The 25,029-nt window shown below is 41.1% G+C and overlaps 1 protein-coding gene across 1 annotated transcript; it reads left to right on the top strand.

Annotated features, from left to right (window-relative positions):
* Positions 1 to 213: 213 nt before the first annotated feature.
* On the top strand, positions 214 to 18,385 carry LOC129089230 (leucine-rich repeat-containing protein 24-like). The gene is made up of 7 exons (XM_054596620.1): positions 214 to 381; positions 2,461 to 2,547; positions 6,571 to 6,762; positions 6,940 to 7,108; positions 7,646 to 7,908; positions 16,943 to 17,518; positions 17,975 to 18,385. The coding sequence occupies exons 1-7, from the start codon at positions 214 to 216 to the stop codon at positions 18,383 to 18,385; spliced, it is 1,866 nt and encodes a 621-aa protein (XP_054452595.1).
* The last annotated feature ends 6,644 nt before the right edge of the window (positions 18,386 to 25,029 follow it).

The raw sequence follows: 25,029 nt of genomic DNA, 5'->3' as shown, positions 1-25,029 counted from the left end.
GCAAAGATGAGCACGCTAGTTGTTCCCCTAAACCTACAAGGTAGTATTTAAGATACTGAGCAGCTCTCTCCTTAAAAACAGAGTTTTATTTAATGGCTCAAGCCTTCAAGGTTAACTCGAAAAACTGGAAAAGCAAGCTGCTACACCCATCGATCAATACTGACCTATGTTTTCACTGTTCTCTCTTCATCCTCAGTCCTGTACGTTGATGTGATGGCTGTGGTTTGGGGGCTTTCTCTCTCGGTGCTTCTTCTGTCCCTGCACACTCCGAGTCAAGCTTCTCCTTCCTGCCCTGTTCGCTGTCGCTGCTACAGCCTTACTGTGGAGTGTGGGTCCACTAGCCTTAGGGACGTTCCCAAACACATTCCTCCATCCACACAGGTAGGGCCTCATGCATGAACATTTTCGTATTCTTATCTTTGCTTTCCCTTAAATTTTCTTTTGTACATTGAGCTCGTAGGAGTGTGCCAGGTCAGATTCAGCAAACACTCCTAACTTCAGATAACTGTAAACTACCAGTGTAAACATTATTAATAGCACCTTTGCTTGAAAGGCTGTGCGTTCATGAGAATTGTGATTAGCATAACCAACAATAATACCATGTAAGGCTTTGCATCCTGCTGTTACGACATGTGGAAACATGTCAGCAGAGGTTCGGTACACGGGTCATAACAGGCAAACAAATCAGGCAGGGATGAGGCAAAAGCATGGTCGAGGATAAACAGGCAGAGATCAGAAAAACCATGAACATAACACTAGGAAAATAGCTGGAACTTGCCAGACGACTAAGACAAACTGGCACTGAGACAGGGGAACACAGGGTTCAAAAAACTTCTTGCTTCTCTTCAGTCATTGATCGACTTGTAGTGACAAGTCGATCAATGACTGCAAAGGGAGGGGTCCACAGGAAGTCTCCATCACAGAGATGGAGGAGAGATATATGCCAGAATAGGTGATGCTGCACTCTTTCCATTGACAGTGACTTCCATCTGTCCCTGCTAATATCAGGATGCTGTCTAAAGGCATGATCTCTTCTTTTGAGCTAAAACATCCAACAAAAGTAGAAGTTAGCCATCCATGATGATCCTGGTTACACTTCTCACTGACCATATTATATATAGAGACAAATTAATTAGTTATTTTGCAGAATGAGATTTCCATATTGATATTGCAGTGCTATACTATTGTATAGCACTGCAATAGCAACAATAGCCAATTTTGAATTAGATTATAATTCAAGTCGCAGAGTCAAACAGGAAAAGGTCAACATCATTTGGTGTAATTAAATGCAATTTATAGAAAAATAATTAAATATAAAATTCATGAGTGAAAAACTTAGAGTTGGATTACAGTAGACCAAATTCAAATGACTCCTCCAAAAGGTCTCGACAACTCGTAAATCGTGTTCATACCGAAGAGAAAATTCATACAGATCTTGCATGAGGCCTATTTTTACTTGTGAATGACCTAATATCCCAAGTCCTACTGCTGACAGCATACTGCAAAACTGGATTAGGAAAGGTATAAAAAAGATTGATGATCCATCTATTAATGGCATGTTTGCTAGCTTTCTCCTATATTAATTATTTGATTTACCAAGGCATGACCTTTTATGTATCTACAATGAGGGACATTGGATCAGAGATTCCCTCATAAACCTGAGAAATCCATATAGGAAATTGTTTTTTTGAGACCTAACTTTCTTCTACAATGGGCCTAAAAGCTTCCATATACAACACCCTTATTAATAACCTCCCAGCATGCCATAGATCTTCAATAATGCAAAAATGGGAATCAGACCTGGGGTGTTCTAATGGTGATGGTGACTGGTGTACTCTCCTAGAAAATGACAAACTGTATTGATTTTGACCAAACAACATTTTACACAGAACATGATGTACTCTTACTAGATAATATTAATTATGGCACATGGGGCCATGTGAAAGAGTTGTAGAATGTCTACTTGGATTCTTCTTCACATGCTCTGAACAGCACCATTTTCGATTATTATATAATTCGAATCGCAGTCAAACAGGAAAATGTCAACATAATTATGTGTTAACAAAATGTAATTTGTTTATGTTTTCTAAGGAAAAATTGCTTATAAAATTCATGAGTGAAAAACTTAGGTTTGGATAACAGCAGACCAAAGTCACATGACTCTTCCAACAGGTCTGGACCACTCCTAAATTGTGTTCATACCGAAGAGAAAAATCAAAATACGAGGAAATCTGTGAATTTGGCAAGTTCTCCAAAATCACTGAGAGTGGATCTTGCATAAGGCCCATTTCACTGAAAGAGAACTCTACTACGGATGTCACCTTAATCAAGACTGATACCAGAATTAAAGAACAACATACATAGAATGAAATACAGTTCACCACCAAATCACAATCCTGGAACATTCACAAATGCTAACTCTTCCTTTGAACGTATTCATCTTGTCTTCTCTCTATCAAGACCATCTTCCTCCAGGACAATGTGATTGGTCAGATCCGTCGACAGGACCTCATTCTGCTGCAGCACCTTCACTACTTGTACCTGCAGGTAGCAAGCATACATACAAGCACACACCTGTAGTTTTTGACAGAAATACCACAACAAAATGTAAAAGAAAAAATGCTAAGAAAACAAACAGTTTATCCCAGGGAAAAGTCTGAACAATATTCACCACTAAAAAAACCAATATATGTATATATATATACATATATCACCATGATATATATACATATATCACCATGTACTCAGCCATTAAGTATAACATTATACCTCTTAATTCATACTTTGCAAAGTCTGTATAACGATCTTACTGATATAATTCATGATTTGTAAAATGCAGAAAGTGCTAGTTTTAACATTCAGACCGCATATATGAGAGATTGCCTCCCCTCACTGCTGTCTTAAGTACTTTGTATACCTCTTTATTTTCCTCATACATATTTCTGTGAAATATTGTCCCAGTGCAGTACATCTACTCACATTTAAATGAATGTATACACACAAACATATATATATATATATATATATATATATATATATATATATATATATATATATATATATATATATATATACCAGTTTATCCATAGACTGCTGCATTCCCATGCAGAGTAATCACAATGACCAGTCAGTCTGCCAAGAGCGCGCCGTTAAACAGCTAACTTCTATGGAGGATGCATTGACATGTATCGTGTTTTTTAAGCTCTACTTACCAAAATGAGTATTGGTTGAAGGTAAATCATAACAATATAATGGTGTGTTTAAATGTCATCTTGTAAAATTAGTTTTTTGGTGAAATACTTGAATAATAAATCCAGTTGTTTGAAGGAGATGTTTTCAAAGCAATATAAACATGTAGCGTTGTTAATAACTACGTTAAAATAAAAAATATTGCTCACGTTAAAAATTGCGGGGCACCACTCCTTACTAGGAGAAAATAATAAAAATTCGATCAATAATTTGGTAACAAATTATTCAGGCTCAATATCTCAGGCGTAAGTCCTGATTTCAGTGACCTTATAGTTCACCTTTTGAAACAATATGACAGACAACGACTTGGCGATAAATGGGTAATTTATTAAAAAGGGAATTAAATGAATGGACGACAGGATTATTAATAAAACAAGAATACAAATCATGAATGAATGGATTTCAAATAAACAGGCAATATTATATCAAATAGTGAAGAAAAGTTGCGAACGCCTCTTTATCTGATTCCTACTCTACCTGGTCAATCTAATTTATTATTTGCTTCTATATCTCCTACACCAACTCTGGATCATAATAATGTTGATTGTTCCTACTTTGTGCCGTGGGGTCCAGATCCCTTTGGGGGTCCCTGCAGTTGCTTCAGCTGGTAGTTTCAACTCTTCACCTCCGTCGGAGGTGAAGAGTTGAGGGTTCGCGGACCGGTGGCTCTCCGCTGTCTCCGGGATTCTCACTCAGTCAACAGGCAAAAGTCTCTGAATTCTTTGTGTCTTGTTTCAAGACGGGCGTTGGATCCGGTTCGGTGTTTGGAGAGGGATATAGCTCTGAATAGTTTGATAACTCAGGCTACTCGTTGATATACTCAAACTAATCTAGTTTTGGCCTAAACAATAATAATTAAAGTTGATATCTCACGAGGTCAACAGATGTACACTAAAATAAAATAAGGCATGCTCAAAAGAATAATTCTAAGGTGCTCAAAGGAGTTTGAGGAGGAAAAGTATTGACAAAAGTTTTGTTTCTAAAAATAAAGTAACGGTCACGTGTAAGGAGCTCCGTTAGACTAAAAAGACACACACATAACATAAACGAATAATGAAAGGACAAGAGGCCGGACAAAGGAAATCTCCTGGTTTTATCTGTTCAGGATAGGTGTTTTATGGCTTTGTTTCTGCCAAGATTTCGGATTCCTTTGTTTCCTAGTTTCGGTGTGTGCTGGTTTGGTAGTTTAACTAATCTAACATTTTAAACAAATAACCCACATACTTTTCTTCACTATGAGCTTAATAGACCTTACACACTTGTATGGATACAGAGATGGAATTTCAGTTACATACATTTGGTATCCAGAATTTAACAGAGGTTATGCGTGTCAGATATGTGTTATCACCAATTGACCACTGGAGGGCTGTATGGTCACATGATGAGTCCGATCTGAAATATCTGAAAATTAATTTAACTGTTTTCCACTCCACAACTATGGGAGAAAAACGTATTATCCTGGAATCAAAGAATACGTGGTGTGGTTCCTGCTCCCTTTACCCAAGAAGTTTATGATGTGACCTGGGAAGACCAGATGTTCGGTTATCAGATAGAAAAAAGAGGGGGAGGAGAGGAAGAACGTTATTCATTGGTTCGGATTTCCCGGGCTGACTTCGTATCTTGACTTGAGATCTTCCTCTCAGCCTGTGGAGTGTCAGAGTTGACGCCTTTACGGCTGAAGGTGTATCCTTATTGTCTGAGGATGTGGGGGTCTCTGAGAAAGGTTATTCGGATTCCCTTGAGGAGGTGATAAGTGAGAGAAGAGGGGGAGAAGAATGCTTCGGGAGGACAAATGGAGGAGCCTCCATTTGATAGTTATACCAGGCGTGTCCAGCCTCGCTACAAACAAAATATTAGAGATAAATTATGACCTGATTAGCTTCCAAACACTAGCTCTAAGCAGCTTATAATACATAATTAAAACTACTAATGTGAGTAAGTGAGAGTTTTTTTAAATAATTAAAGCAAAGTAATCAGTTTTTGATAAAAACACAATAATTCATTTCCTTATCATTTGAATTTTAAAATCACCTGTTTCTAAAGCATCTCAAAACAAACTGGACGTCTTTGTATATTCCCTAGACATGTAAATAGTGTTTCTATTAGTGAATTGTCACGGGATTGTGCACGTTGCGCGCCCCAAGTTCCAAAAATTAGCTTCAGTCCATTTTTATATACAGTCCATGATATCATCGCTGTACAGCGCAACCTTGTGGTCTTCTCTTTTTATCCTCATCCCCCTTTGCCTCCGTCTTACTTACCCACTGTGGGAGAGGCTCTAAATAAAGTGCAACATGCAAAGGTCAAATTGGACACCCTTGTCTTGGTCAATGCTCTAATATGATTGTGTCTGAGAGATACCCTTTCTATTTTTGTCAGGGCTGATGGTTTTGCATACAATGACCTTAATGAAATTGTTCAGCATTCCAAATCTTTCAAGGACTTTATATTAAAAAAGACCATCTCATTGAATAAAAGGCCTTCTCAGGGTCTAGGATGACTAGAAAGGCATTAAAATGGTTGTGTTTGATTTGGTTTAATATGTGCAACAATCACGTGATGTTATTGCGAGTTTGTCTTTGTAAGATAAACACAGACTTGTCAGACAAGGTAGGATCTTTTCCAGTCTTTTTGGTAAGGATTGTTGTGTCAATAGGACCTACACATCCATTTAATGTTATATTGCAAGACCTAAGAAGGCTTGGCATTAGGTGAAAAGTAAATGAAAAGGCTTTCTGAAGGAATGTTATGCCTGCAGCAGCCAATATAGTCTGCAACAAAGCTGAGCAGCAGGCTACAGAAATCTGGTGAGCTGAATATTATAGAAAATTTCTTTCTCTATACAATTTTTTTAACTTTTCAAACTTGTAGTCCCAACCAATGCAGACTCAAGTGATTCACTTTAGAACCTTTTTTAGACTTCACATGGATCCCGCTGGAGAAACTATGGGCTTAATAGGACTTTTTCACATATGCAGTAGAACACCTGGAAACTGATTTTGATGTGGAAAATCTTTGCAGTTCACCTTTAAGTAGAAAACAAAATCACTTGTAATTACATTATGTGATGTTTAGATTGACAAACAGACAGAGTGCCTCTCTCTATATTAATGTGGTTGAAAAATAAATTCTAAACCGGAATGGAACAAAGTCAGATTCTGTTCCAGCTGGAAAGGAACAAAACAGAAGAAACAGCACCTAAGCAGTTAAAGCACTGGTTTATTTATAGTGCAAATGGTGTCAGCAGTAGAAGCTGCAGTTCCTGAGCAATAACCAGCCGCAAAGATGTTTGGTCACCCTATTATGTTTCTCTTACTCCAGAACAACACCATCTCGGCAGTGGAGCCTGGCTCTTTCCAGAACCAGGGTCAGTTGCTGGAGCTGGCTCTGAACGGGAACAGGGTCCACCTGGTGACAGCTGACATGTTTCAGGGACTTGAACATCTCCGCATTCTTTACTTGGCAGGAAATTACATCACACGCCTACTGGACTACACCTTCCGTGGTTTACAAGTAAGGCATGTTAGAGCACAGTATGATGTCCATGATCATTTACACGTTTTATCAATAAACTCAATATGGAGCTATCTATTCAAGATGCAATCTCCATGTCATGCTCAGCACTGCAGTCTTCTTCATTCCTAGACAAGGGTCCATAAATGAAATGTACCGTGTACCATGTCTTTGCAGCGCCTGCAGGAGCTCCATTTGCAGCACAACAATATAGAGATTTTAGCAGACCAAGCTCTAGTTGGTTTGACTTCTCTGGCTCTGCTGGATCTGAGTAGGAACAATCTCCACACCATTGGCCCTGCGTCCCTGCGACCTCTGGTCAGCCTACAGGTGCTGCGCATCACAGGTGAGACTGGATTACTGACATACATGATGTTTGGGGAACATACTGGGGAAAACTGTGTGTTTTTCTAGTTTTCTTTAAAATGCAACCTGCTGTTTTTGCATTATAAGATACATTGAGTTATAAGACAACCATTTCCTACAAATAGACAGAATCAGGCAGGCAGACCCCTTTTGACTGGTTATCTAATTAAAACATTATAATAATTTCATTGAATCAGTTTATTTCACATTCTTCCTGAAGTTATGCCTTATGCAGTCAATGCATTTCTCTGTCTTTGTTTGGTTACTCCCAAACCTTTAATCCAGTCAGTGCAGTTTCCTCATTTTTCAGAGGTCAGTCCAAAACCATTCATGACCGTCCTGTCAATACGTATACATTGTTTATATACCTTATACACACACCTTATTCACTACTCACAAAACATCGTCTTTCAGTACTCTGAAATGTCCTCTCCCTACCACCACCAGGGACTAGGACCTCCCCTTGCTCAGTATCAAGGGGTTGCAAGCTAACCTCCTGTCCTCTGTTCTGCTGTAGACAACCCATGGCGCTGTGACTGTGCTCTCCACTGGCTTAGGAGCTGGATTGATGAGGAGGGCCAGCGGCTGCTCAGCTCTGCAGAACGTCGACTGGTCTGCACCGAGCCGCCGCGCCTCTCTCACCTCAGCCTGGTGGAGGTCCCCCTGAATAGCTTGGTGTGTATCCCTCCACTGGTGCAGCTGGAGCCCAGGAGGCTAGCTGTGCGCCTGGGAGAGAGCCTCAGGGTGTCTTGCCATGCCTCTGGTTACCCACGGCCACAGGTAGGGATACTTAAAGAGAATAATTATAACTGTAGTTTCCACTACACTGGTTTGCTTCAGCATCCAGAGTAGTCTAGCAGCAGTTTGCTCACTTGGTTATGATGTGCGAAATAACTATTATATCAGAAATTCATTAAACTAAAATCTGATTCAGATAAATTCTATTTCTATTTGCACAAGCACATTGGAATTCTTAAGCATATATCTCAGAGTCAAAGACTTCAACAAATATACAAAAGATACACACTGTATGTCAGTAAATACAAAGTGAGCTGCTTGGTGTTGGTGTCTGAGGAAGTATAGTTTGTCCACTGAAGGAAGGTCAGAGCTGATGATTCTCTCTCGCAGTTTTATTGACTTGTTGAAGAGTTAACCTCTCAGCCTGATTTGTGTGTCCAAACCACACGATCATCCCACTGGTGAGAATGCTCTCCATGAATCCTTCTTAGGCCTGGATAAGGGGCTGACGGCTGAGTCCTGCCTTTTGAAGGAAAGACACTGCTGTTCTTTATCCACTGTTGCCACAGTGTTTTTGGCCCGGCTCATGTTTTTGTCATGTGAAGACCCTGTCAGCCATCACTGTGATGATGATGAGTTGCATGGGAGGGCTTTCCTCCTTAAGTACAGGACACTGAACGATGAAGAGTGTGGAAAAACCTGCGAGAGAGGAATATTAATTCTCGTCCAACAATCCTGGTGTGGAGTGGATTCTGGATTTCCTCACAGGTGTCAGTAATGAACGGTCGGCTCTGAAGACCATGTAGCCTGCTGGTGTTATGGACTCGTCGGGAGTCTGCCGTCTGAAGCCCGTTTCACAGAAGTACAACATGGAACAGTTGTGAATGTACCCTTCTATTTGGCCATCAGACTTGGCAGGGCGTCCATTTTATCATCCAGAGACTGGATGTTGGCAAAAAGTGCAACTGGAAGGGTTAGACTTCCTTTACTAACCAGTTGAAGCCACGCTTCCTTGGCAACCTCAGCTTGCTGGGAAAGCCCCCTACTGCGGCCTGTCTGGCTGTAACTTTGGGGTGGCGATGTGGTTTTGGGAAGGCATCGAGCACAATATGGGTAAAATATCCTCGAAAGTTGTTCAATCATAACCCTTACAAACCGCACATAAAGTCTGATGTCAATAAAAGGTTAAGTTATTAACTTCAACTGTCAGTGGTTTTAATGTTGTGGCTGATTGGTGTACAGGTAGTGTAACAAAAAGGTAGCCTTCATATGTGTTAAGTTGATGATGATGATGATGATGATGATGGTGATGATCAGTTCTTCATCATGAGAGACCTTAAACATGATCAAATATCTGTCAGTTTTAGGGAGTGCTGACAGTTAAAGTTTTTTCTTAAATACCAACCTAATCCCACTGAGCAGCTCTAATGAAAATAGTCAAAAGGTGAAATACAGTCTGATATAACCACAGACCCACGATGATGCTTGAATTAAATTTAAGAATTATGTTGTTCTCTTCAAATTTCATCGGACAAATGTTGTAGAAAAGATTGGGCATAACAAACAGAGCTACCTAGTGAGCTTTCTCTGTATTCCAACAATCCCACACACTGTTTTTTCCTTTGTGACCACTAAGTCAGGCTTTACTTCAGGTTTATAATACAAAAAGGTTCCTCCTTTTGTGAGTAATACAATGTTTTCTTTTCATCTTGATGGATTATGAGACAATGGTTGGCTGGGAACAATAGTTAAAGACCCCCAGTATATTAGCAGCTACAAAAGATTAAATATAATCAAAATTAATATTTGATAGGATTCCAAATATTGATATTGAAAAAAAAGAAAATGAAAGGACTTTTAGGATAATTATTAGGTGGGTCACAATTTTGATAAAAAATTAAAATAGATCCGACTTAGCTTTTGATTCAGATCTTCCCAGTCAAAAGCAGTATCAGTGATTTTTCCAGTATTTTTCCCTCCAACCCCGCCTTCTTGCTCTCCTGAAGAAAAGATACAACACACTTCATAGACGACACAGCGTAGCTTACCGGATGCCCGACCTGCAGCTTCAGTTTTTGAGACACCAAGGCCATCCGCGTAGTTGGAGATGATGGAGAAACATCAGAACTGTAATAACCTCCTGCTTCTCTGAAGTTATCTGAACATTTTCCCTGCCTTGTGACTCTAATAACATTTTGACTTTCCAACAAGAGATGCTCTGCCTTAAAACACAAGTTAACGTCTTTTTAAGTTAGTCTTAAATCAATAGTCAGGTGCCCATATGAACATTAAAACAGCTTTTGGTGTAATCATTCCTCCTGTTCATACTGACCAGCTATCTATCTACCCTTCCTAATGTGTTCTTTAAGTAATGGTATTTCATTCCTTTACAGAACAAGGACTGGATTATTTGTCAGTCTTAACAGGAGAAATGATTAAAGCCAGCAAAATTGTTTCACTGTTCACATGGGCACCTGATTTGTTTTAAGAGAGACTGGAAAAATACTGGGCCCATTCGGCAAACCCTCTATGGTATCAGCCTATATACTGTATGGTTGTCATAGTTCTGCTCCCATGCACTCCTGTCACTCTGTCTCACACTCACCTCTCAGCCACTCACACTTCACCAGCCTGTCACAGCTCTGCCCCTTCTCTCCTGCCACTCCATCTCTCACTCACCTAATCAGTTCATTCAGTGCACCTGTCTGCCACACCCACCTCATCAGTCCATCACTCTCACCTGCCCACTCTGCTGCACCTACTCACCTCTGTATTTAAACCCCAGTCACTCACTCACTCGTTGCCAGATCGTTCTCCGCACTATGCCAGACTTTCCAGCGTTTACCCTCCGACTGACTTCCCGTTGCCGACCCTGCCTGTTTGGACTTCTCCGCCTTCTGTCCCTGACCACAAGATTAGCCTCCGCTTCCTCTAGTTTCCGTCTGCCTGCTCCCCTGACGGCTACTCCAGCCTGGTTCTCTGTTGTATGTTCAGCCTGGAATGAAGCTTCTCCATTCTACTCCGTGTGTCTGTCGTACTGCTTCTGGGTCCACACCACACCCGTAACAGTTAGATCTGGCCTTAACATGGACCCAGCATACGACACCTCGTCCCAAGCCCGGTTCGTGTCTATCGAAGAGGCGATTCAGCGACACTAGACCCAGTTCGTCGCCAACACAGCTGAGGTTCGCCTCACTCTGGCGAACCAGGATCAGATTATGACCGCCTTGATTCACCAGGTACAGCAACTCACGGCAGCCACTACCCAGACGATCGCAGTGCCACCGCCGCCACCTGCTCCGGTTCACTCTGGGCTCGAACCGGCGCGTTCAACGCCCGTCTCGGAACCCCGGGTTGGGGAGCCGGAACGCTACGCTGGGGATCCAGAGGGTTGCAATGCGTTCCTGACGAACTGCTCCATCCTGTTTGCGTTGCAGCCCCTCACCTTCGCTTCTGAGGACGCACAAGTGGCGTTCACCATCAACCACCTGACGGGGAGAGCTCGCCTTTGGGGAATGGCGGAATGGGATCGCCGGACTCCTGCCTGCGCTTCCTTCCGGACCTTCTCCGGAAAACTGCCTTCAACACACCTAAGGGGCACTACGAATACCTGGTGATGCCCTTTGGGTTAACCAACGACCCCGCCATCTTCCAGACCCTGGTGAACGACGTGCTCCGGGATGTTGGACCGACATGTTTTCGTCTACCTCGATGACATCCTCATATTCTCCAAGACTCAAGAGGAAGACGTACACCACGTCTAATCCGTGCTTCAACGCCTACTGGAGAACTCCCTGAACGTGAAGGCAGAGAAGTGTGAGTTTCACGTACCCACCGTTTCGTTCCTGGGATACATTGTATCCAGCGGCAGCATCAAAATGGACCCCACGAAGGTTGCTTCCGTCACTTCCTGGTCTGTCCCAGACACCCGCAAGCAGCTTCAACATTTCTTGGGGTTTGCCAACTTCTACAGAAGGTTCATCAGAAACTACAGCTCGATCGCCTCCCCACTCACTGCCCTCACATCCTCCAAGATTCCCTTCCTCTGGACTCCTGCAGCCGTGGAAGCCTTTCAAAACTGAGGGTCAAGCCGGTCCCAGCGCCTGTCCTCCGAACTGCCTGTTCGTCCCTCAGGCCCTGCGGTCCGACGTCCTCCAGTGGGCCCACTCCTCGGAACTTACCTGCCACCCGGGCATCCAAAGGACTCAGGACGTGCTTCAACAGCGCTTTTGGTGGGCCTCACTCAACGAGAACACCAGAAAATTCATCAACGCCTGCCCAACCTGCAAACAACACAAGTCCTCTCACCAAACTCCGGCCGGTCTCCTTCACCCTCTCCCAGTACCTCATCGTCCATGGCCCCACATCTCCCTGGACTTTGTCACTGGGCTGCCACCATCTGAGGGGCAACACCGCCATCCTGACAGTGGTCGACAGGTTCAGCAAGTCAGGAGATGGAGACAGCCCTCCGCTGCCTGGTTTCCCGGAATCCTGCCTCCTGGTCCTGCCAGCTGATGTGGGTGGAATACGCCCACAATACCCTGACCAGTTCTGCCACAGGTCTGTCCCCCTTCCAGTGCGCATATGGTTTCCAGCCTCCTCTGTTTCCCGCATTGGAAAAGGAGGTTTCCTGCCCTTCAGTCCAGACCTTCATCCGCTGCTGCCGCCACACCTGGACTAAGGCCCTAACAGCCCTGCTCCGGTCCGCCGACCGCTATGCGACGACGGCTAACCGAGACCGCACTCAGGCCCCCGTCTACCAAATGGGTCAGAAAGTATGGTTGTCGACCCGGGACCTACCCTTGTGGGTAGAGTCCAAAAAGCTGGGTCCCAAGTTCATCGGTCCCTTCCAGATCGAGAGGATCATCAACCCGGCGGCAGTGAGGCTCAAGCTCCCCAGATCCATGTGCATCCAACCCCCGTTCCACGTATCCAAGGTCAAACCTGTCCGGGAGAGCCCCTTGATGCCTGCTGCTCCTCCTCCTCCTCGCCTCATCGAAGGAGGTCCTGTCTACTCGATTCATCGCCTGCTTCGCTCCCGCCGCTGGGGTCGAGTCCTCCAATACCTTGTCTACTGGGAAGGATACGCTCCGGAAGAGAGGTCCTGGGTCCCAGCTCGCAACATCTTCGACCCTCGACTCATCGCCAAGTTCCATCGACAGCATCCAGACCAGCCCTCCAGGACTAAGACGTCTGCCGGGAACACCCAGCTCCCGGTTCGGACAGTGAGGGCTCTTCCTCTGGTTCCGAGGAACCCTACCTCTGGACCCCCTCCACCCACCCGTCTGAGGATGCTGACTCTGCGGCCTCGGAGGAGTCCGTCGTACTGCTTCTGGGTCCAAACCACACCCGTTACAATGGTGTTTCAGTTCCTATCCATGATCTTATTTCAATTTCAGTAAACCTTTAGCTTTGAAAACTATTTTTTTAAATTATTTTTTTTAATTAATAAATAGAAGTACGTATTTGGTCTAACAACAATCCATGGTGGACTGTTTAAGTATATAATGTGTAAGTGCACTAAAAGTATCAGCACATTCTTTTTTTCATTACAACACTTAACAAAAGCAACAATCAACAAATACATAACATCCAAATAACCCTGCCTCCCCTACTCTGTATGCTACATTTGTTACATCTCTCAAAATCATGTGGAACTAATGACAGGTAGAAACATAACAATACATGATAAATAATAAATAGGATCAGAAATAATAAACTCAAGTACATAGATTAGTCGTAGGATATCAAGAAAAGAAGTGCAGTTACAGTCAAAGCTTGCAGTGTTTGTCCTTTTTTGGTATGTATTTGAAGTATAATTATTTATTTGCTGCAGATTTTGCAAGCAGGATAAATTACTTCTCATGATCAGTCATGTTAGGTGGGCTGTATTCACCCAGAATCCATACTTTGTCTCTGTGATGGAGACCTCCTGTGGACCCCTCCCTTTGCAGTCATTGATCGACTTGTAGTGGCAAGAAGTTTTTTTAAGCCATTTTCATATTCAATTCAATTCAGTTTATTTTGTATAGCCCAGAATCACAAATTACAAATTTGCCTCAGAGGGCTTTACAATCTGTGCACATGCGACATCCTCTGTCCTTCCCTCACATCGGATATGGAACCATCTCTCTTTTATTTCAGTAACAGTACGACCCTCAGATGACACAGCACTAACACCGGGTCTTGGATTGAGCAGGTCCCTATTAATCGCATTGCTGAAGGTGTTAAAAAGTATAGATTTTCTTTAACGGATCTCTGAAAGCATGACTAAAATCTCAAAATGTTTAAGTTCTCCTCTTTATGCTATGGTGCCGTGTTCATGAATGGACACTTAAGGACATATGGGGCAGGACGCAAAGCCTCACATGGTATTATTAAAGCGTTGATCATGATAATCCCAATTCTCATGTATGCACACTCATTCGAGCTAAGGTGGAAATCCTAATGTTTACGCTGGTTGTTTTTACACTTTAATCTGAAGTTAGGAGTGTTTGAATCGGACGTGGCACACTCCTACGAGCTCAATGTTGAGAAAAAAATTAAGTGAAAGTTAAGAAAATAATTTGAAAATGTTCTTGCATGAGGCCCATTGCTTTTTATCCTGAGAGTATATTACGTTCCTGCCATTAGCAGCAATTTAATCTTAAAGTGCCCAAATGAACCAGATTTCTTCCCAGAAAGTTTCTTCATCGAGCCGAAGGAAGGTATAATTGTTCCAGAGGTAGTTTCATTTTATGTTGCTCTATTGAGACCCATCTCACATCACTGTTCCCTGAATGCAACTAGATCCATATGTGAAACTAAGAAGCAAGGCAATGGAATCTGAAATTTGGGAAAATTTGGACCCATAAGGGGCCAAAAGTATGATGCGTTCACCCTCTGGTATTTGTAATGCCATAAAAATGTGGATAAAGCTTTTTTGAGGTTCTAAAAGATACAAAGAGATTACCAAAGGGATATAATGGAATAAATAAATACATTTGGATGGTATATTCTTTTTAGTTGTATTGATTTTACCAAGCAATCACAGCGGTGAGCCCATACACCACAAAAGTTCCATTTTAGTTTAGTTCAACAGTTTCTCATAGTTTTCTTGATAGACTTTACCAAAGAAACCTCCAACATGGATATCCAATATTTAAAACACCTAGGGCATCATTTTAGGGACAAAGAGAGACTTCTTACACTGTCGTCCATGTAGCGTAATTGCTTGTAGCTGATTTATTAAATAAGAATGAATTAATATCAAAATAACAAACAGTTAATACTAACTACATTTTTCAAAAACTCATGAATGAGTATAAAAAAGACTTGATGGTACTCAGCTTTTGCCATAAAACACCATTAGTTTAACTAACAGAATTCAACTTTAGATTAGATAAAGGACACCATCAAATTTTGGAAAAATAGGGAAAACTTAGACACAACTTAAAGTCACAATCTCAGGTTTGCAACGGAGTTCTTGGTCATGGTGTAAAGGGACCTCTTATTTCATATAGACACAAATCAAATGACATTTCTACATCCTTGTTGAATGATAGTAGTGCAATTGGATCACATTCTTCCATCTCTAGCTCTGAGGCAGTTGGTTGGGCTTTATCTGGTATCTTACACATCTTCTTTGTGTAGGTTCAAATTGAACCGTTTTTCTCCATCTCCATCTCTCTCTCTCAGAGAGAGATGTAGCTGCCGGGGTCATTATGGCATGTTTGCCAGTCTCAAAATGTCTTTAATTTTAGAGTATTTTCAATTCACTCTCTCCTAATAGCTGCTGGAAGAAAACTTCAGCACGTTTGTGCATCACAAGTTGGCGCTGCATGGCACGTTAGACAACACAGGATGGCCGTAGTGGACAGGTCAGGAACACAAGGCCAGAGAACAGGCAGAGCTGGCAGATTCACAAAGTAGATATTTGGCATGCAGGATTCAAAGTTAATAATCACAGCTGTAGCATATTAGAAACCAAGTGAAGGAAGGCACTTCTTCAGGTTTTTGCTGCTCAGGTCGGCTGGATGTCCTCTCAGCCTGTGGAGATGTCTTGGCTTGCAGTGGGCCTTCAAGACTGTAGGAGAGCCGAGTTTCTTCTGACTTCTTCTTGCTTTTATCTTCTTGAGAAAGGGGTGATGTGTTTAGTTGACACAAAACATCAAGCCACTCTCATCCAACAAGTATCGTGTTACTTTCAATTAACCTTCTTCCACAGAATTATTACTAGTTAACTGACATAGTATTTAATGTTTAAGTCTTCCATATTTGAAAGCTGGGCTATCTGCAGACGGTACCCAACAGATTGATATAAATCACTGAATAATACCTGATCAATTAGAAATATAATTATTAAACAATTATACAACATAGATCAAACAAAGTCCTATACACACATACATATATATATATATATATATATATATATATATATACATATACACATATATATGTGTGTGTGTGTATGCATCGTAAATAAATGAATAGGATTAAACTCAACATCTCAGCAAAAACATCCCTCCCCCCTCTTGGAACAGACAGGATGATGGTCTGTGCTTCTCTTTGGTTGAGAGGGGAGTTTCAGGCAGAACAATCAACATACAATTTAAATGGCAGAAAACTAAAATAATTGTAAACAGAGTGGGTTATCATTAACAAAACTATACACATGATTTATTGATATTTGGTTAACTTAAAGCTTGCAGATTAATGTTTAGAGGCAAGTTATATTTAGTGAGTCATTAACGTAAAATTTAATGTAAGAGCTTTTTATGACTCCAGAACAAAGATTAGGACCAATGCAAACAAACTCACTTTGTTTGCATGTGACAGTGAAGTTTTGATGTCAGCTGTCTTCTGTTGTGACCTGCCATCACATAGACAGTTCACATAGACAGTCAATTACAGTAAAATTGTGACTACTTTTGAGGCACACCAAGAGCTCACACACACGCATCCAACTTCAGTGGCTGCGTCACATGATTCCCCCTAATCAGTTTAGGTTGACTGCTGATTTTTTTTTATTATTTATGTGATTATAACCTTCCTAGCTTGTTAACTGTTCATGAAACCCTGACTGATTTTCCAGGTGACCTGGAGGAAGGCGTCCCAGGGTAAAGTGGTACTTTCTCCCAGAGGCCTGGTTCAGGAGCTGGGTGCAGGAGGAGGTGGAATTAATGGAGGAGAGGAACCTTCAGAGGAAGGCAGAGTTGGTCTGCAGAAGACTGACGCCGATCGCTTTGACCCCGACACTGGCAGTGGCATGCTGTTTCTCAGTAATGTGACAGTGGCTCATGCAGGTTTCTATGAATGTGAAGCCTGGAACGCAGGGGGTGTGGCCAGGGTGACTTTTCAGCTCGCCATCAACTCATCCACTTCATCTTCCTCCTCTTCTTCCTCCATCTGGGCCTCATGGTCGCAGGTGTCCTTGCCATACTCACCCTCCTGGCCCAGGCTGAGGGGCCAAGGTCCTGCTATGGGCTCAGATGTTAGCCGGGAGCCCCTGTATGCACTAGGCAGCATGGCCTTCAGCGCTCTGGGAGCTGCCACTCAAACTGCTATAGCTGTGGGCATCTCCCTGCTGGCTCTGACCGCTCTGCTGCTGGTCGCCATGATCTACAGCCGACATCGACAACGAGAGAAGGAAGCTGATGGAGCTGAGAAGGTGTGTGTATGTTTATCTGTACAAGATTAAATGGTACATTTCTTAATATCCAACCTAATAAGTAAGAGGAACTTGTTGAGGTATATATGTTATTGGAACAACACAACATTTATATACAGACCAAACAATGATTTTCTGACACATTACACATATGGAAGCAGGTTTGGAACAGTTTACATAGCCTCCTTAAGTTATAACTCTAAACCTTCCCTTTGGAACTGATATATTCAGTCTGGTGAAATTTCTAGGAGGAGTGTACGTTAAAGTATGCCTCCTGAAAATGGCAAAAATCTGAATGGCTGACTTCCTGCTGGGTTTACACATGTTGAATCTACCTACCAAACGTGTTCAAAAGTTCCTCTCCATGTTGCTGCACTGATTAGACTAAAAATGTGTGCCTTTTTTTTCCATTACTGCTGTATCCCAAAAGTGATGAATGTAAATTGTAACCTGCAGGAGGAGAGCATCCTGTACGTTAATGACTACTCTGATGGCCCCACCACCTTTGCCCAGCTGGAGGAATATCGTGATGAGCGCGGCCATGAGATGTACGTCCTCAACAGGTCCAAGCCTGTGCTACCTCCTGCTCCACCCACAGCTGTTTCCACCACTAACCTGGGTTGCCTCGCTCCATCTGACACCTCCAGCCAGACCCTCTCCTCTGGGCCTTGCCAGACCATGAGTCCCACTCTGGCCCCCAACAAAAAGCTGCAACAGCAGCAGGACGGGGACATACGGACCATGAGGAGGATGGCGGGGGAGGGAGGGGAAGCCAAGCCTGTGATCACATCAGAGGCAGAAGGGATGTATCTTAATCACACAGGCCTGTTCATGGACTCACAGATAGCCTATGAGATCCACTGCTGAAGTGGGGGAAATAATTCACTACTTACTTACTTGTTTGTCAAACAGTGGTTTACGGAAAAGCCTGTCAAATCTTAAAGCCAGGGTCACTGATGGAATCTACTAGTAACTGAGGTAAGTACACATCCCTGTGGAAGGTTTTTATTTCTACAAGTCTCATCCACCAGGGCTCTTATTGGAGAAGGTTTACATACCAGGCTCACGATTGGGTTTATTAAATCAATAGCACTAAGGGACTTTTCAATGAACAAACTGTGTATACTTGCACGTCAAAACAACAGCAGTGGCCGGTAAATTGGCATTCAAATGACACTCAAAGACAAATGTGATGAGACTCAGGTATATACTGAGCTGTGCACAGCTGAACTGTTCTGTACATGAATCACCAAAAGTTCACATCGTTCATCTCAAGAACTTTGAAGACTCAAGTTTGTGAGTATATCAAAATGGGGAAATCATGGAATCTTCCATTTCATGAGCATGTAGGAACAGTAGTGTATTTTATAACTGTGGTTAATGTCTGGACATGTTTTAATTCAATCTCAGACTTTATAGTTTGTTGTTGAGCATCTGAAGTGTCTATGTTACAACAACAGCTGTATTTTATAACTATTTATCAAACAATTTGGAAACATGTTAATTCTTCAGGCAGAAAGTATCTTAAAGGACAATTATGAATCTGAGTCTTAATATCTCACCATGAAACAAAAATGTTGAAGTGGCAAGTATTCAGCAAGGTAAACAATTTAGGATAGAATCTCTCAACTGAAGCAGAATAAAATATAATTTAGATATTAATACAGAGGCCTATTTAAGTTGTTAGGATGATTCATAGTATGGTGGCTCTGAGGGCCAAACACAGTCAATTTAGTGAAGACATGCTAATAGACAAATCACAAGCAAATTAAAAAAACATCCTAACCAATTTCACAACACAAAGGTTCAAAAAGATAAAATAGACAAACAAATGCTGAAACACATGGCAAATCACAACACAAAAACTGCTGCCCGTTCTTTCGTTCTGTACACATGACATCTATTGCCCTATGTCCATCCTGGGAGAAGGATCCCTCTGTTGCTCTTCCAGAGTTGTCTTCCTTTTTTCCTTCTTAAAGGTTTTATCTGATTCAATTCAATTCAATTCAGTTTATTTTGTATAGCCCAAAATCACAAATTACAAATTTACCTTAGAGGGCTTTACAATCTGTACACATGCGACATCCTCTGTCCCGGAACCCTCACATCGGCACAGGAAAAACTCCCCTAAAAAACCCTTTAACAGGAAGAAAAAAGGAAGACACCTATGGGAGAGCGACAGAGGAGGGATCCTTCTCCCAGGATGGACAGAATGCAATAGATGTCATGTGTACAGATGTGATGTGAAGGTCATATTGGGCTTTACAAAGAAAATGTAATTGAATTCTAGAGGGGTGTACATTTTATTAATATTATTTATGCCACCATAACCTAACCCAACTGCATTGCAATTTATTTTTTGCCTTGAAAGTTTCTTGGGGACAGTTCGGAAATTGACTATAGCCGGCCTATATAATATGAACCATTTTCCACAATTACTTGTGTGTATTTCATCAGATTATTTGAATTTGTAGGCAAATAATAAGCAAAAGGGCAACGCTATTTCTGCAATGACATCTGAAGCATGCTATCACAACAACCAAAAAAAAGGAACCACTTCTTAGTTAATTTTCCAACACCACTGAAGGATAGCCGACTTCAATAACAAGCCATGTGACTCGCTTGCTCTACATCCCTTGCATCACCTGCTACTTGCAGTACATTGACATTTGTAATTGAGTTTCTGAATTTGGTGTGTTTTCTGTATCTGAAGCACATTTTCTCTATTTGCATTTCTTTTTTAATGCTGCACTTGGTGCTTGATGTTGCATTTGCTGAAGATGTTTTAATTCTTGCAGTGTGTTGAGCTCTCAGGGCTATAATAATATACAAATAATTAAAATGGTCAGCAACATGATCAGTATTCTAGTACGTGAGGATAAATAAATTATTACTGAGAAATTAACTTTAAATCAGCCTGAAAATCGATTTGAATAAAACTTGAAGAAAAGAAGAAAGATAAATGCCTATTAAGGTATATCTGAACTGTTACAAATCACTGTGATTATTTTTTGTCCAATAAAAATGCTACAGGGGGCATTATATTATATATATATATATACATATATGCATATATATACATATATATATATGCCCTCAACTACCTGTCAGTTAATGTAAAATAAAGGCGCTTTGTCCCTGTCAGGATTTTGTAAGATTGATTACTCAATTTTAGGCTGTACAGGCTGTATGTTTTGATCTGATTTTATGAACCTTTTTTTTCCTCAAAATATTTTATTTAGCAGGACCAAACACTAAAGTAATTATATCAAGGATGTAGTGGATACACACACACACACACACACACACACACACACACACACACACACACACACACACACACACACACACACACACACACACACACACACACACACACACACACACACTTTTTATGTATGTGACATTTTTCTAATATTAAAATCAATTGTTCCAAGAAAAGAAAACTGTCCATCTCATTGTCAAAGCAAATATTAAATATAATTCTGAATACCATTATAATTTTTACAATTATTAGTATGCATTAAAAATAACATTTTAAAAAGTTTTAACCATGTGAAGGGCGTATTATTAGTATGCATTAAAAATAACATTTTAAAAAGACTCAAAAGGGGTTTTAACCATGTGAAGGGCTCCGTCATCCGCAAAAATTTCATAATGAGATGTGCAACCATGGAGGACATGGTTTCCACCTCGTGATAATACATTGACGTGGAGCCAAGATGAGTTTTGCTAACATGCTATCGCTGCCTATGAGTTTTGTGTGTGGGGTTGGTAAAGGAAGGAGAGAGAAAAGTGTTCAAGGCAAGGCAAAGCAAAAAATAATCCTAACTGCTGCGGGAATACACAATAGCAGCAACCCATAAGGCAGTATATATATACATATACACACATATACACACACACACCGGGTAAAATAAGTATTGAACACGTCACCATTTTTCCTCAGTAAATATATTTCTAAAGGTGCTATTGACATGAAATTTTCACCAGATGTCGCTAACAACCCAAGTAATCCATACATACAAAGAAAACCAAACAAATAAGTTCAGAAATTAAGTTATGTGTAATAAAATGGAATGACACAGGGAAAACGTATTGAACACGCTTACTGAAATTTATTTAATACTTCATAAAAAAAGCATTTGTTGGTAATGACAGCTTCAAAACGCCTCCTGTATGAGAAACTATTCTCATGCATTGCTCAGGTGTGATTTTGGCCCATTCTTCCACACAAACAGTCTTCAAATCTTGAAGGTTCAGTGGGCCTCTCCTATGAACTCTGATCCGTAGTTCTTTCCATAGATTTTCTATTGGATTCAAGTCGGCTGGGCCATTCTAGCAGCTTTATTTTCTTTATCTGAAACCAATTGAGAGTTTCCTTGGCTGTGTGTTTGGGATCATTGTCTTGCTGAAATGTCCACCCTCGTTTCATCTTCATCATCCTGGTAGATGGCAGCAGATTTTTTCAAGAATGTCTAGGTACATTTTTCCATTCATCCTTCCTTCAATTATATGAAGTTTGCCAGTGCCGTATGCTGAAAAACAGTCCCACACCATGATGTTCCCACCGCCAAACTTCACTGTTGGTATGGTGTTTTTGGGGTGATGTGCAGTGCCATTTGACCTCCAAACATTGTGTGTACTATGGCATCCAAAGAGTTCAATTTTGGTCTCATCTGACCAGACTATATTCTCCCAGTATTTCACAGGCTTGTCTAAATGTTGTGCAGCAAACTTTAAACGAGCTTCAACATGCTTTTTCTTCAGCAATGGAGTCTTGCGTGGTGAGCGTGCATACAGGCCACGGCGGTTGAGTGCATTACTTATTGTTTTCTTTGAAACAATTGTACCTGCTAATTCCAGGTCTTTCTGAAGCTCTCCTCAAGTGGTCCTTGGCTCTTGGATAACTCTTCTGATAATTATTTTCACTCCTCTGTCAGAAATCTTGCGAGGAGCATCTGGTCGTGGCCGGTTTATGGTGAAATAATGTTCTTTCCACTTCCGGATTATGGCCCCAACAGTGCTCACTGGAACATTCAGAAGTTTAGAAATCCTTCTGTAACCAATGCCATCAGTATGTTTTGCAACAATAAGTTTGCCAAGGTCTTGAGAGAGCTCTTTGCTTTTACCCATCATGAGATGTTTCTTGTGTGACACCTTGGTAATGAGACACCTTTTTATAGGCCATCAGTTGGGATTGAACCAGCTGATATTAATTTGCACTGACAAGGGGCAGGATTGCTTTCTTATTACTGATAGATTTCAGCTGGTGTCTTGACTTTCCATGCCTTTTTGCACCTCCCTTTCCTTCATGTGCAATACCTTTTCCCTGCGTCATTCCATTTTATTACACATAACTTAATTTCTGAACTTATTTGTTTGGTTTTCTTTGTGTGTATGGATTACTTGGGTTGTTACCGACATCTGGTGAACATTTCATGTCAATAGCACCTTTAGAAATATATTTACTGAGAAAAATGGTGACGTGTTCAATACTTATTTTACCCGCTGTATATATACACACGTGGACAAAATTGTTGGAACCCTTCCGTTAAAGAAAGAAAAACCCACAATGGTCTCTGAAATAACTTGAAACTGACAAAAGTAATAATAAATAAAAATTTACTGAAAATGAACTAATGAAAATCTGACATTGCTAACTAATGAACTAATGAAAATGGCCTGGGCAAAAATGATGGTACCCTTAACTTAATATTTTGTTGCACAACCTTTTGAGGCAAACACTGCAATCAAGCGATTTCTGTAACTCTCAATGAGACTTCTGCACCTGTCAACAGGTATTTTGGCCCACTCCTCGTGAGCAAACTGCTCCAGCTGTCTGAGGTTTTGAAGGGTGCCTTCTCCAGACTGCATGTTTCAGCTCCTTCCACAGATGTTCAATAGGATTTAGATCAGGACTCATAGAAGGCCACTTCAGAATAGTAAAATGTTTTGCTCTTAGCCATTCTTGGGTGTTTTTAGCTGTGTGTTTTGGGTCATTATCCTGTTGGAGGACCCATGACCTGCGACTGAGACCAGACTTTCTGACACTGGGCAGCACATTTCGCTCCAGAATGCCTTGATAGTCTTGAGATTTCATTGTACCCTGCACAGATTCAAGACACCCTGTGCCAGATGCAGCAAAGCAGCCCCAGAACATAACCATGTTTCACAGTAGGTACAGTGTTCTTTTCTTTGTATGCTTCATTTTTGCATCTGTGAACATAGAGCTGATGTAACTTGCCAAAAAGCTCCAGTTTTGTCTCATCTGTCCAAAGGACATTCTCCCAGAAGCTTTGTGGCTTGTCAATATGCATTTTGGCAAATTCCAGTATCACTTTTTTATGATTTGCTTTCAACAGTGGTGTCCTCCTCGGTCGTCTTCCATGAAGTCCACTTTGGCTCAAACAGCGACGGATGGTGCGATCTGACACTGATGGACCTTGACCTTGGAGTTCACCTCTAATCTCTTTGGAAGTTGTTCTGGGCTCTTTGGTTACCATTCGTATTATCCATCTCTTCATTTTGTCATCAATTTTCCTCTTGCGGCCACGGCCAGGGAGGTTGGCTACAGTCCCGTGGACCTTAAACTTCTCAATAATATGTGCAACTGTAGTCACAGGAACATCAAGCTGCTTGGAGATGGTCTTATAGCCTTTACCTTTAACATGCTTGTCTATAATTTTCTTTCTAATCTCCTGAGACAACTCTCTCCTTAGCTTTCTGTGGTCCATGTTCAGTGTGGTACAAACCTTGATACCAAACAGCACAGTGACTACTTTTCACCCTTTAAATAGGCAGACTGACTGATTATAAGTTTGAAGACACCTGTGATGCTAATTAGAGGACACACCTTAGTTTAACCATGTCCCTATGGTCAAATTATTTTCAATCTTTTCTAGGGGTACCATCATTTTTGTCCAGGCCATTTTCATTAGTTTGTTTTTTTAAAATGATTCTGTTGAACGACAATTCAAAAGCAATGTCTGATTTTCATTAGTCAGTTTTCAGTAATTTTTTTATTAATTATTACTTTTGTCAGTTTCAAGTTATTTCAGTGACCATTGTGGGTTTTTCTTTCTTTAACGGAAGGGTACCAACAATTTTGTCCACGTGTGTATATGTTATGGTATGGTATACATCTTATGGTCACTATGCTATTTTTTTAACAAGCTTATCATTCTGTTTATTATTATAATTCTGTTCTCATTCCTCAAAGGATCATTAAAACACTTTATAGTAGTAAGTGGGTCAAATATGTCTCATGAATGCATACAGAAGGAATGTATTTTGTGTTTTATACATAAATTAATTTCCACACGAGTAGTTTTCTATGCTCACTAAAATAGTTATGTTTTACAAATGATGGCCTTTCCTTCAATATCCCGGATATAAATTTAAATTCAGTTTCTGTATCCCTTTGGATTGTTTTGGGGTCAGAAGTTCAGGCCATTCGCCAAAGGTAACTATCTCAGCCGTTTCCAGATCTAGTCTTGAAGTATAGATTG

Source organism: Anoplopoma fimbria, chromosome 3, assembly GCF_027596085.1.
Source record: "Anoplopoma fimbria isolate UVic2021 breed Golden Eagle Sablefish chromosome 3, Afim_UVic_2022, whole genome shotgun sequence".
In the NCBI taxonomy this organism is placed as follows: Eukaryota; Metazoa; Chordata; class Actinopteri; order Perciformes; family Anoplopomatidae; genus Anoplopoma; species Anoplopoma fimbria.
The sequence above is the reverse complement of the archived record's forward strand: the minus strand, read 5'-3'. Positions and strand labels throughout refer to the sequence as shown.

Coding starts and splice junctions, on each gene's coding strand:
- LOC129089230 (XM_054596620.1), top strand. CDS start 214: ATGGCTGTGGTTTGGGGGCTTTCTCTCTCGGTGCTTCTTCTGTCCCTG. Junction 2,548..6,570: donor TTCACTACTTGTACCTGCAG/GTAGCAAGCATA, acceptor CTCTTACTCCAG/AACAACACCATCTCGGCAGT. Junction 7,109..7,645: donor ACAGGTGCTGCGCATCACAG/GTGAGACTGGAT, acceptor GTTCTGCTGTAG/ACAACCCATGGCGCTGTGAC.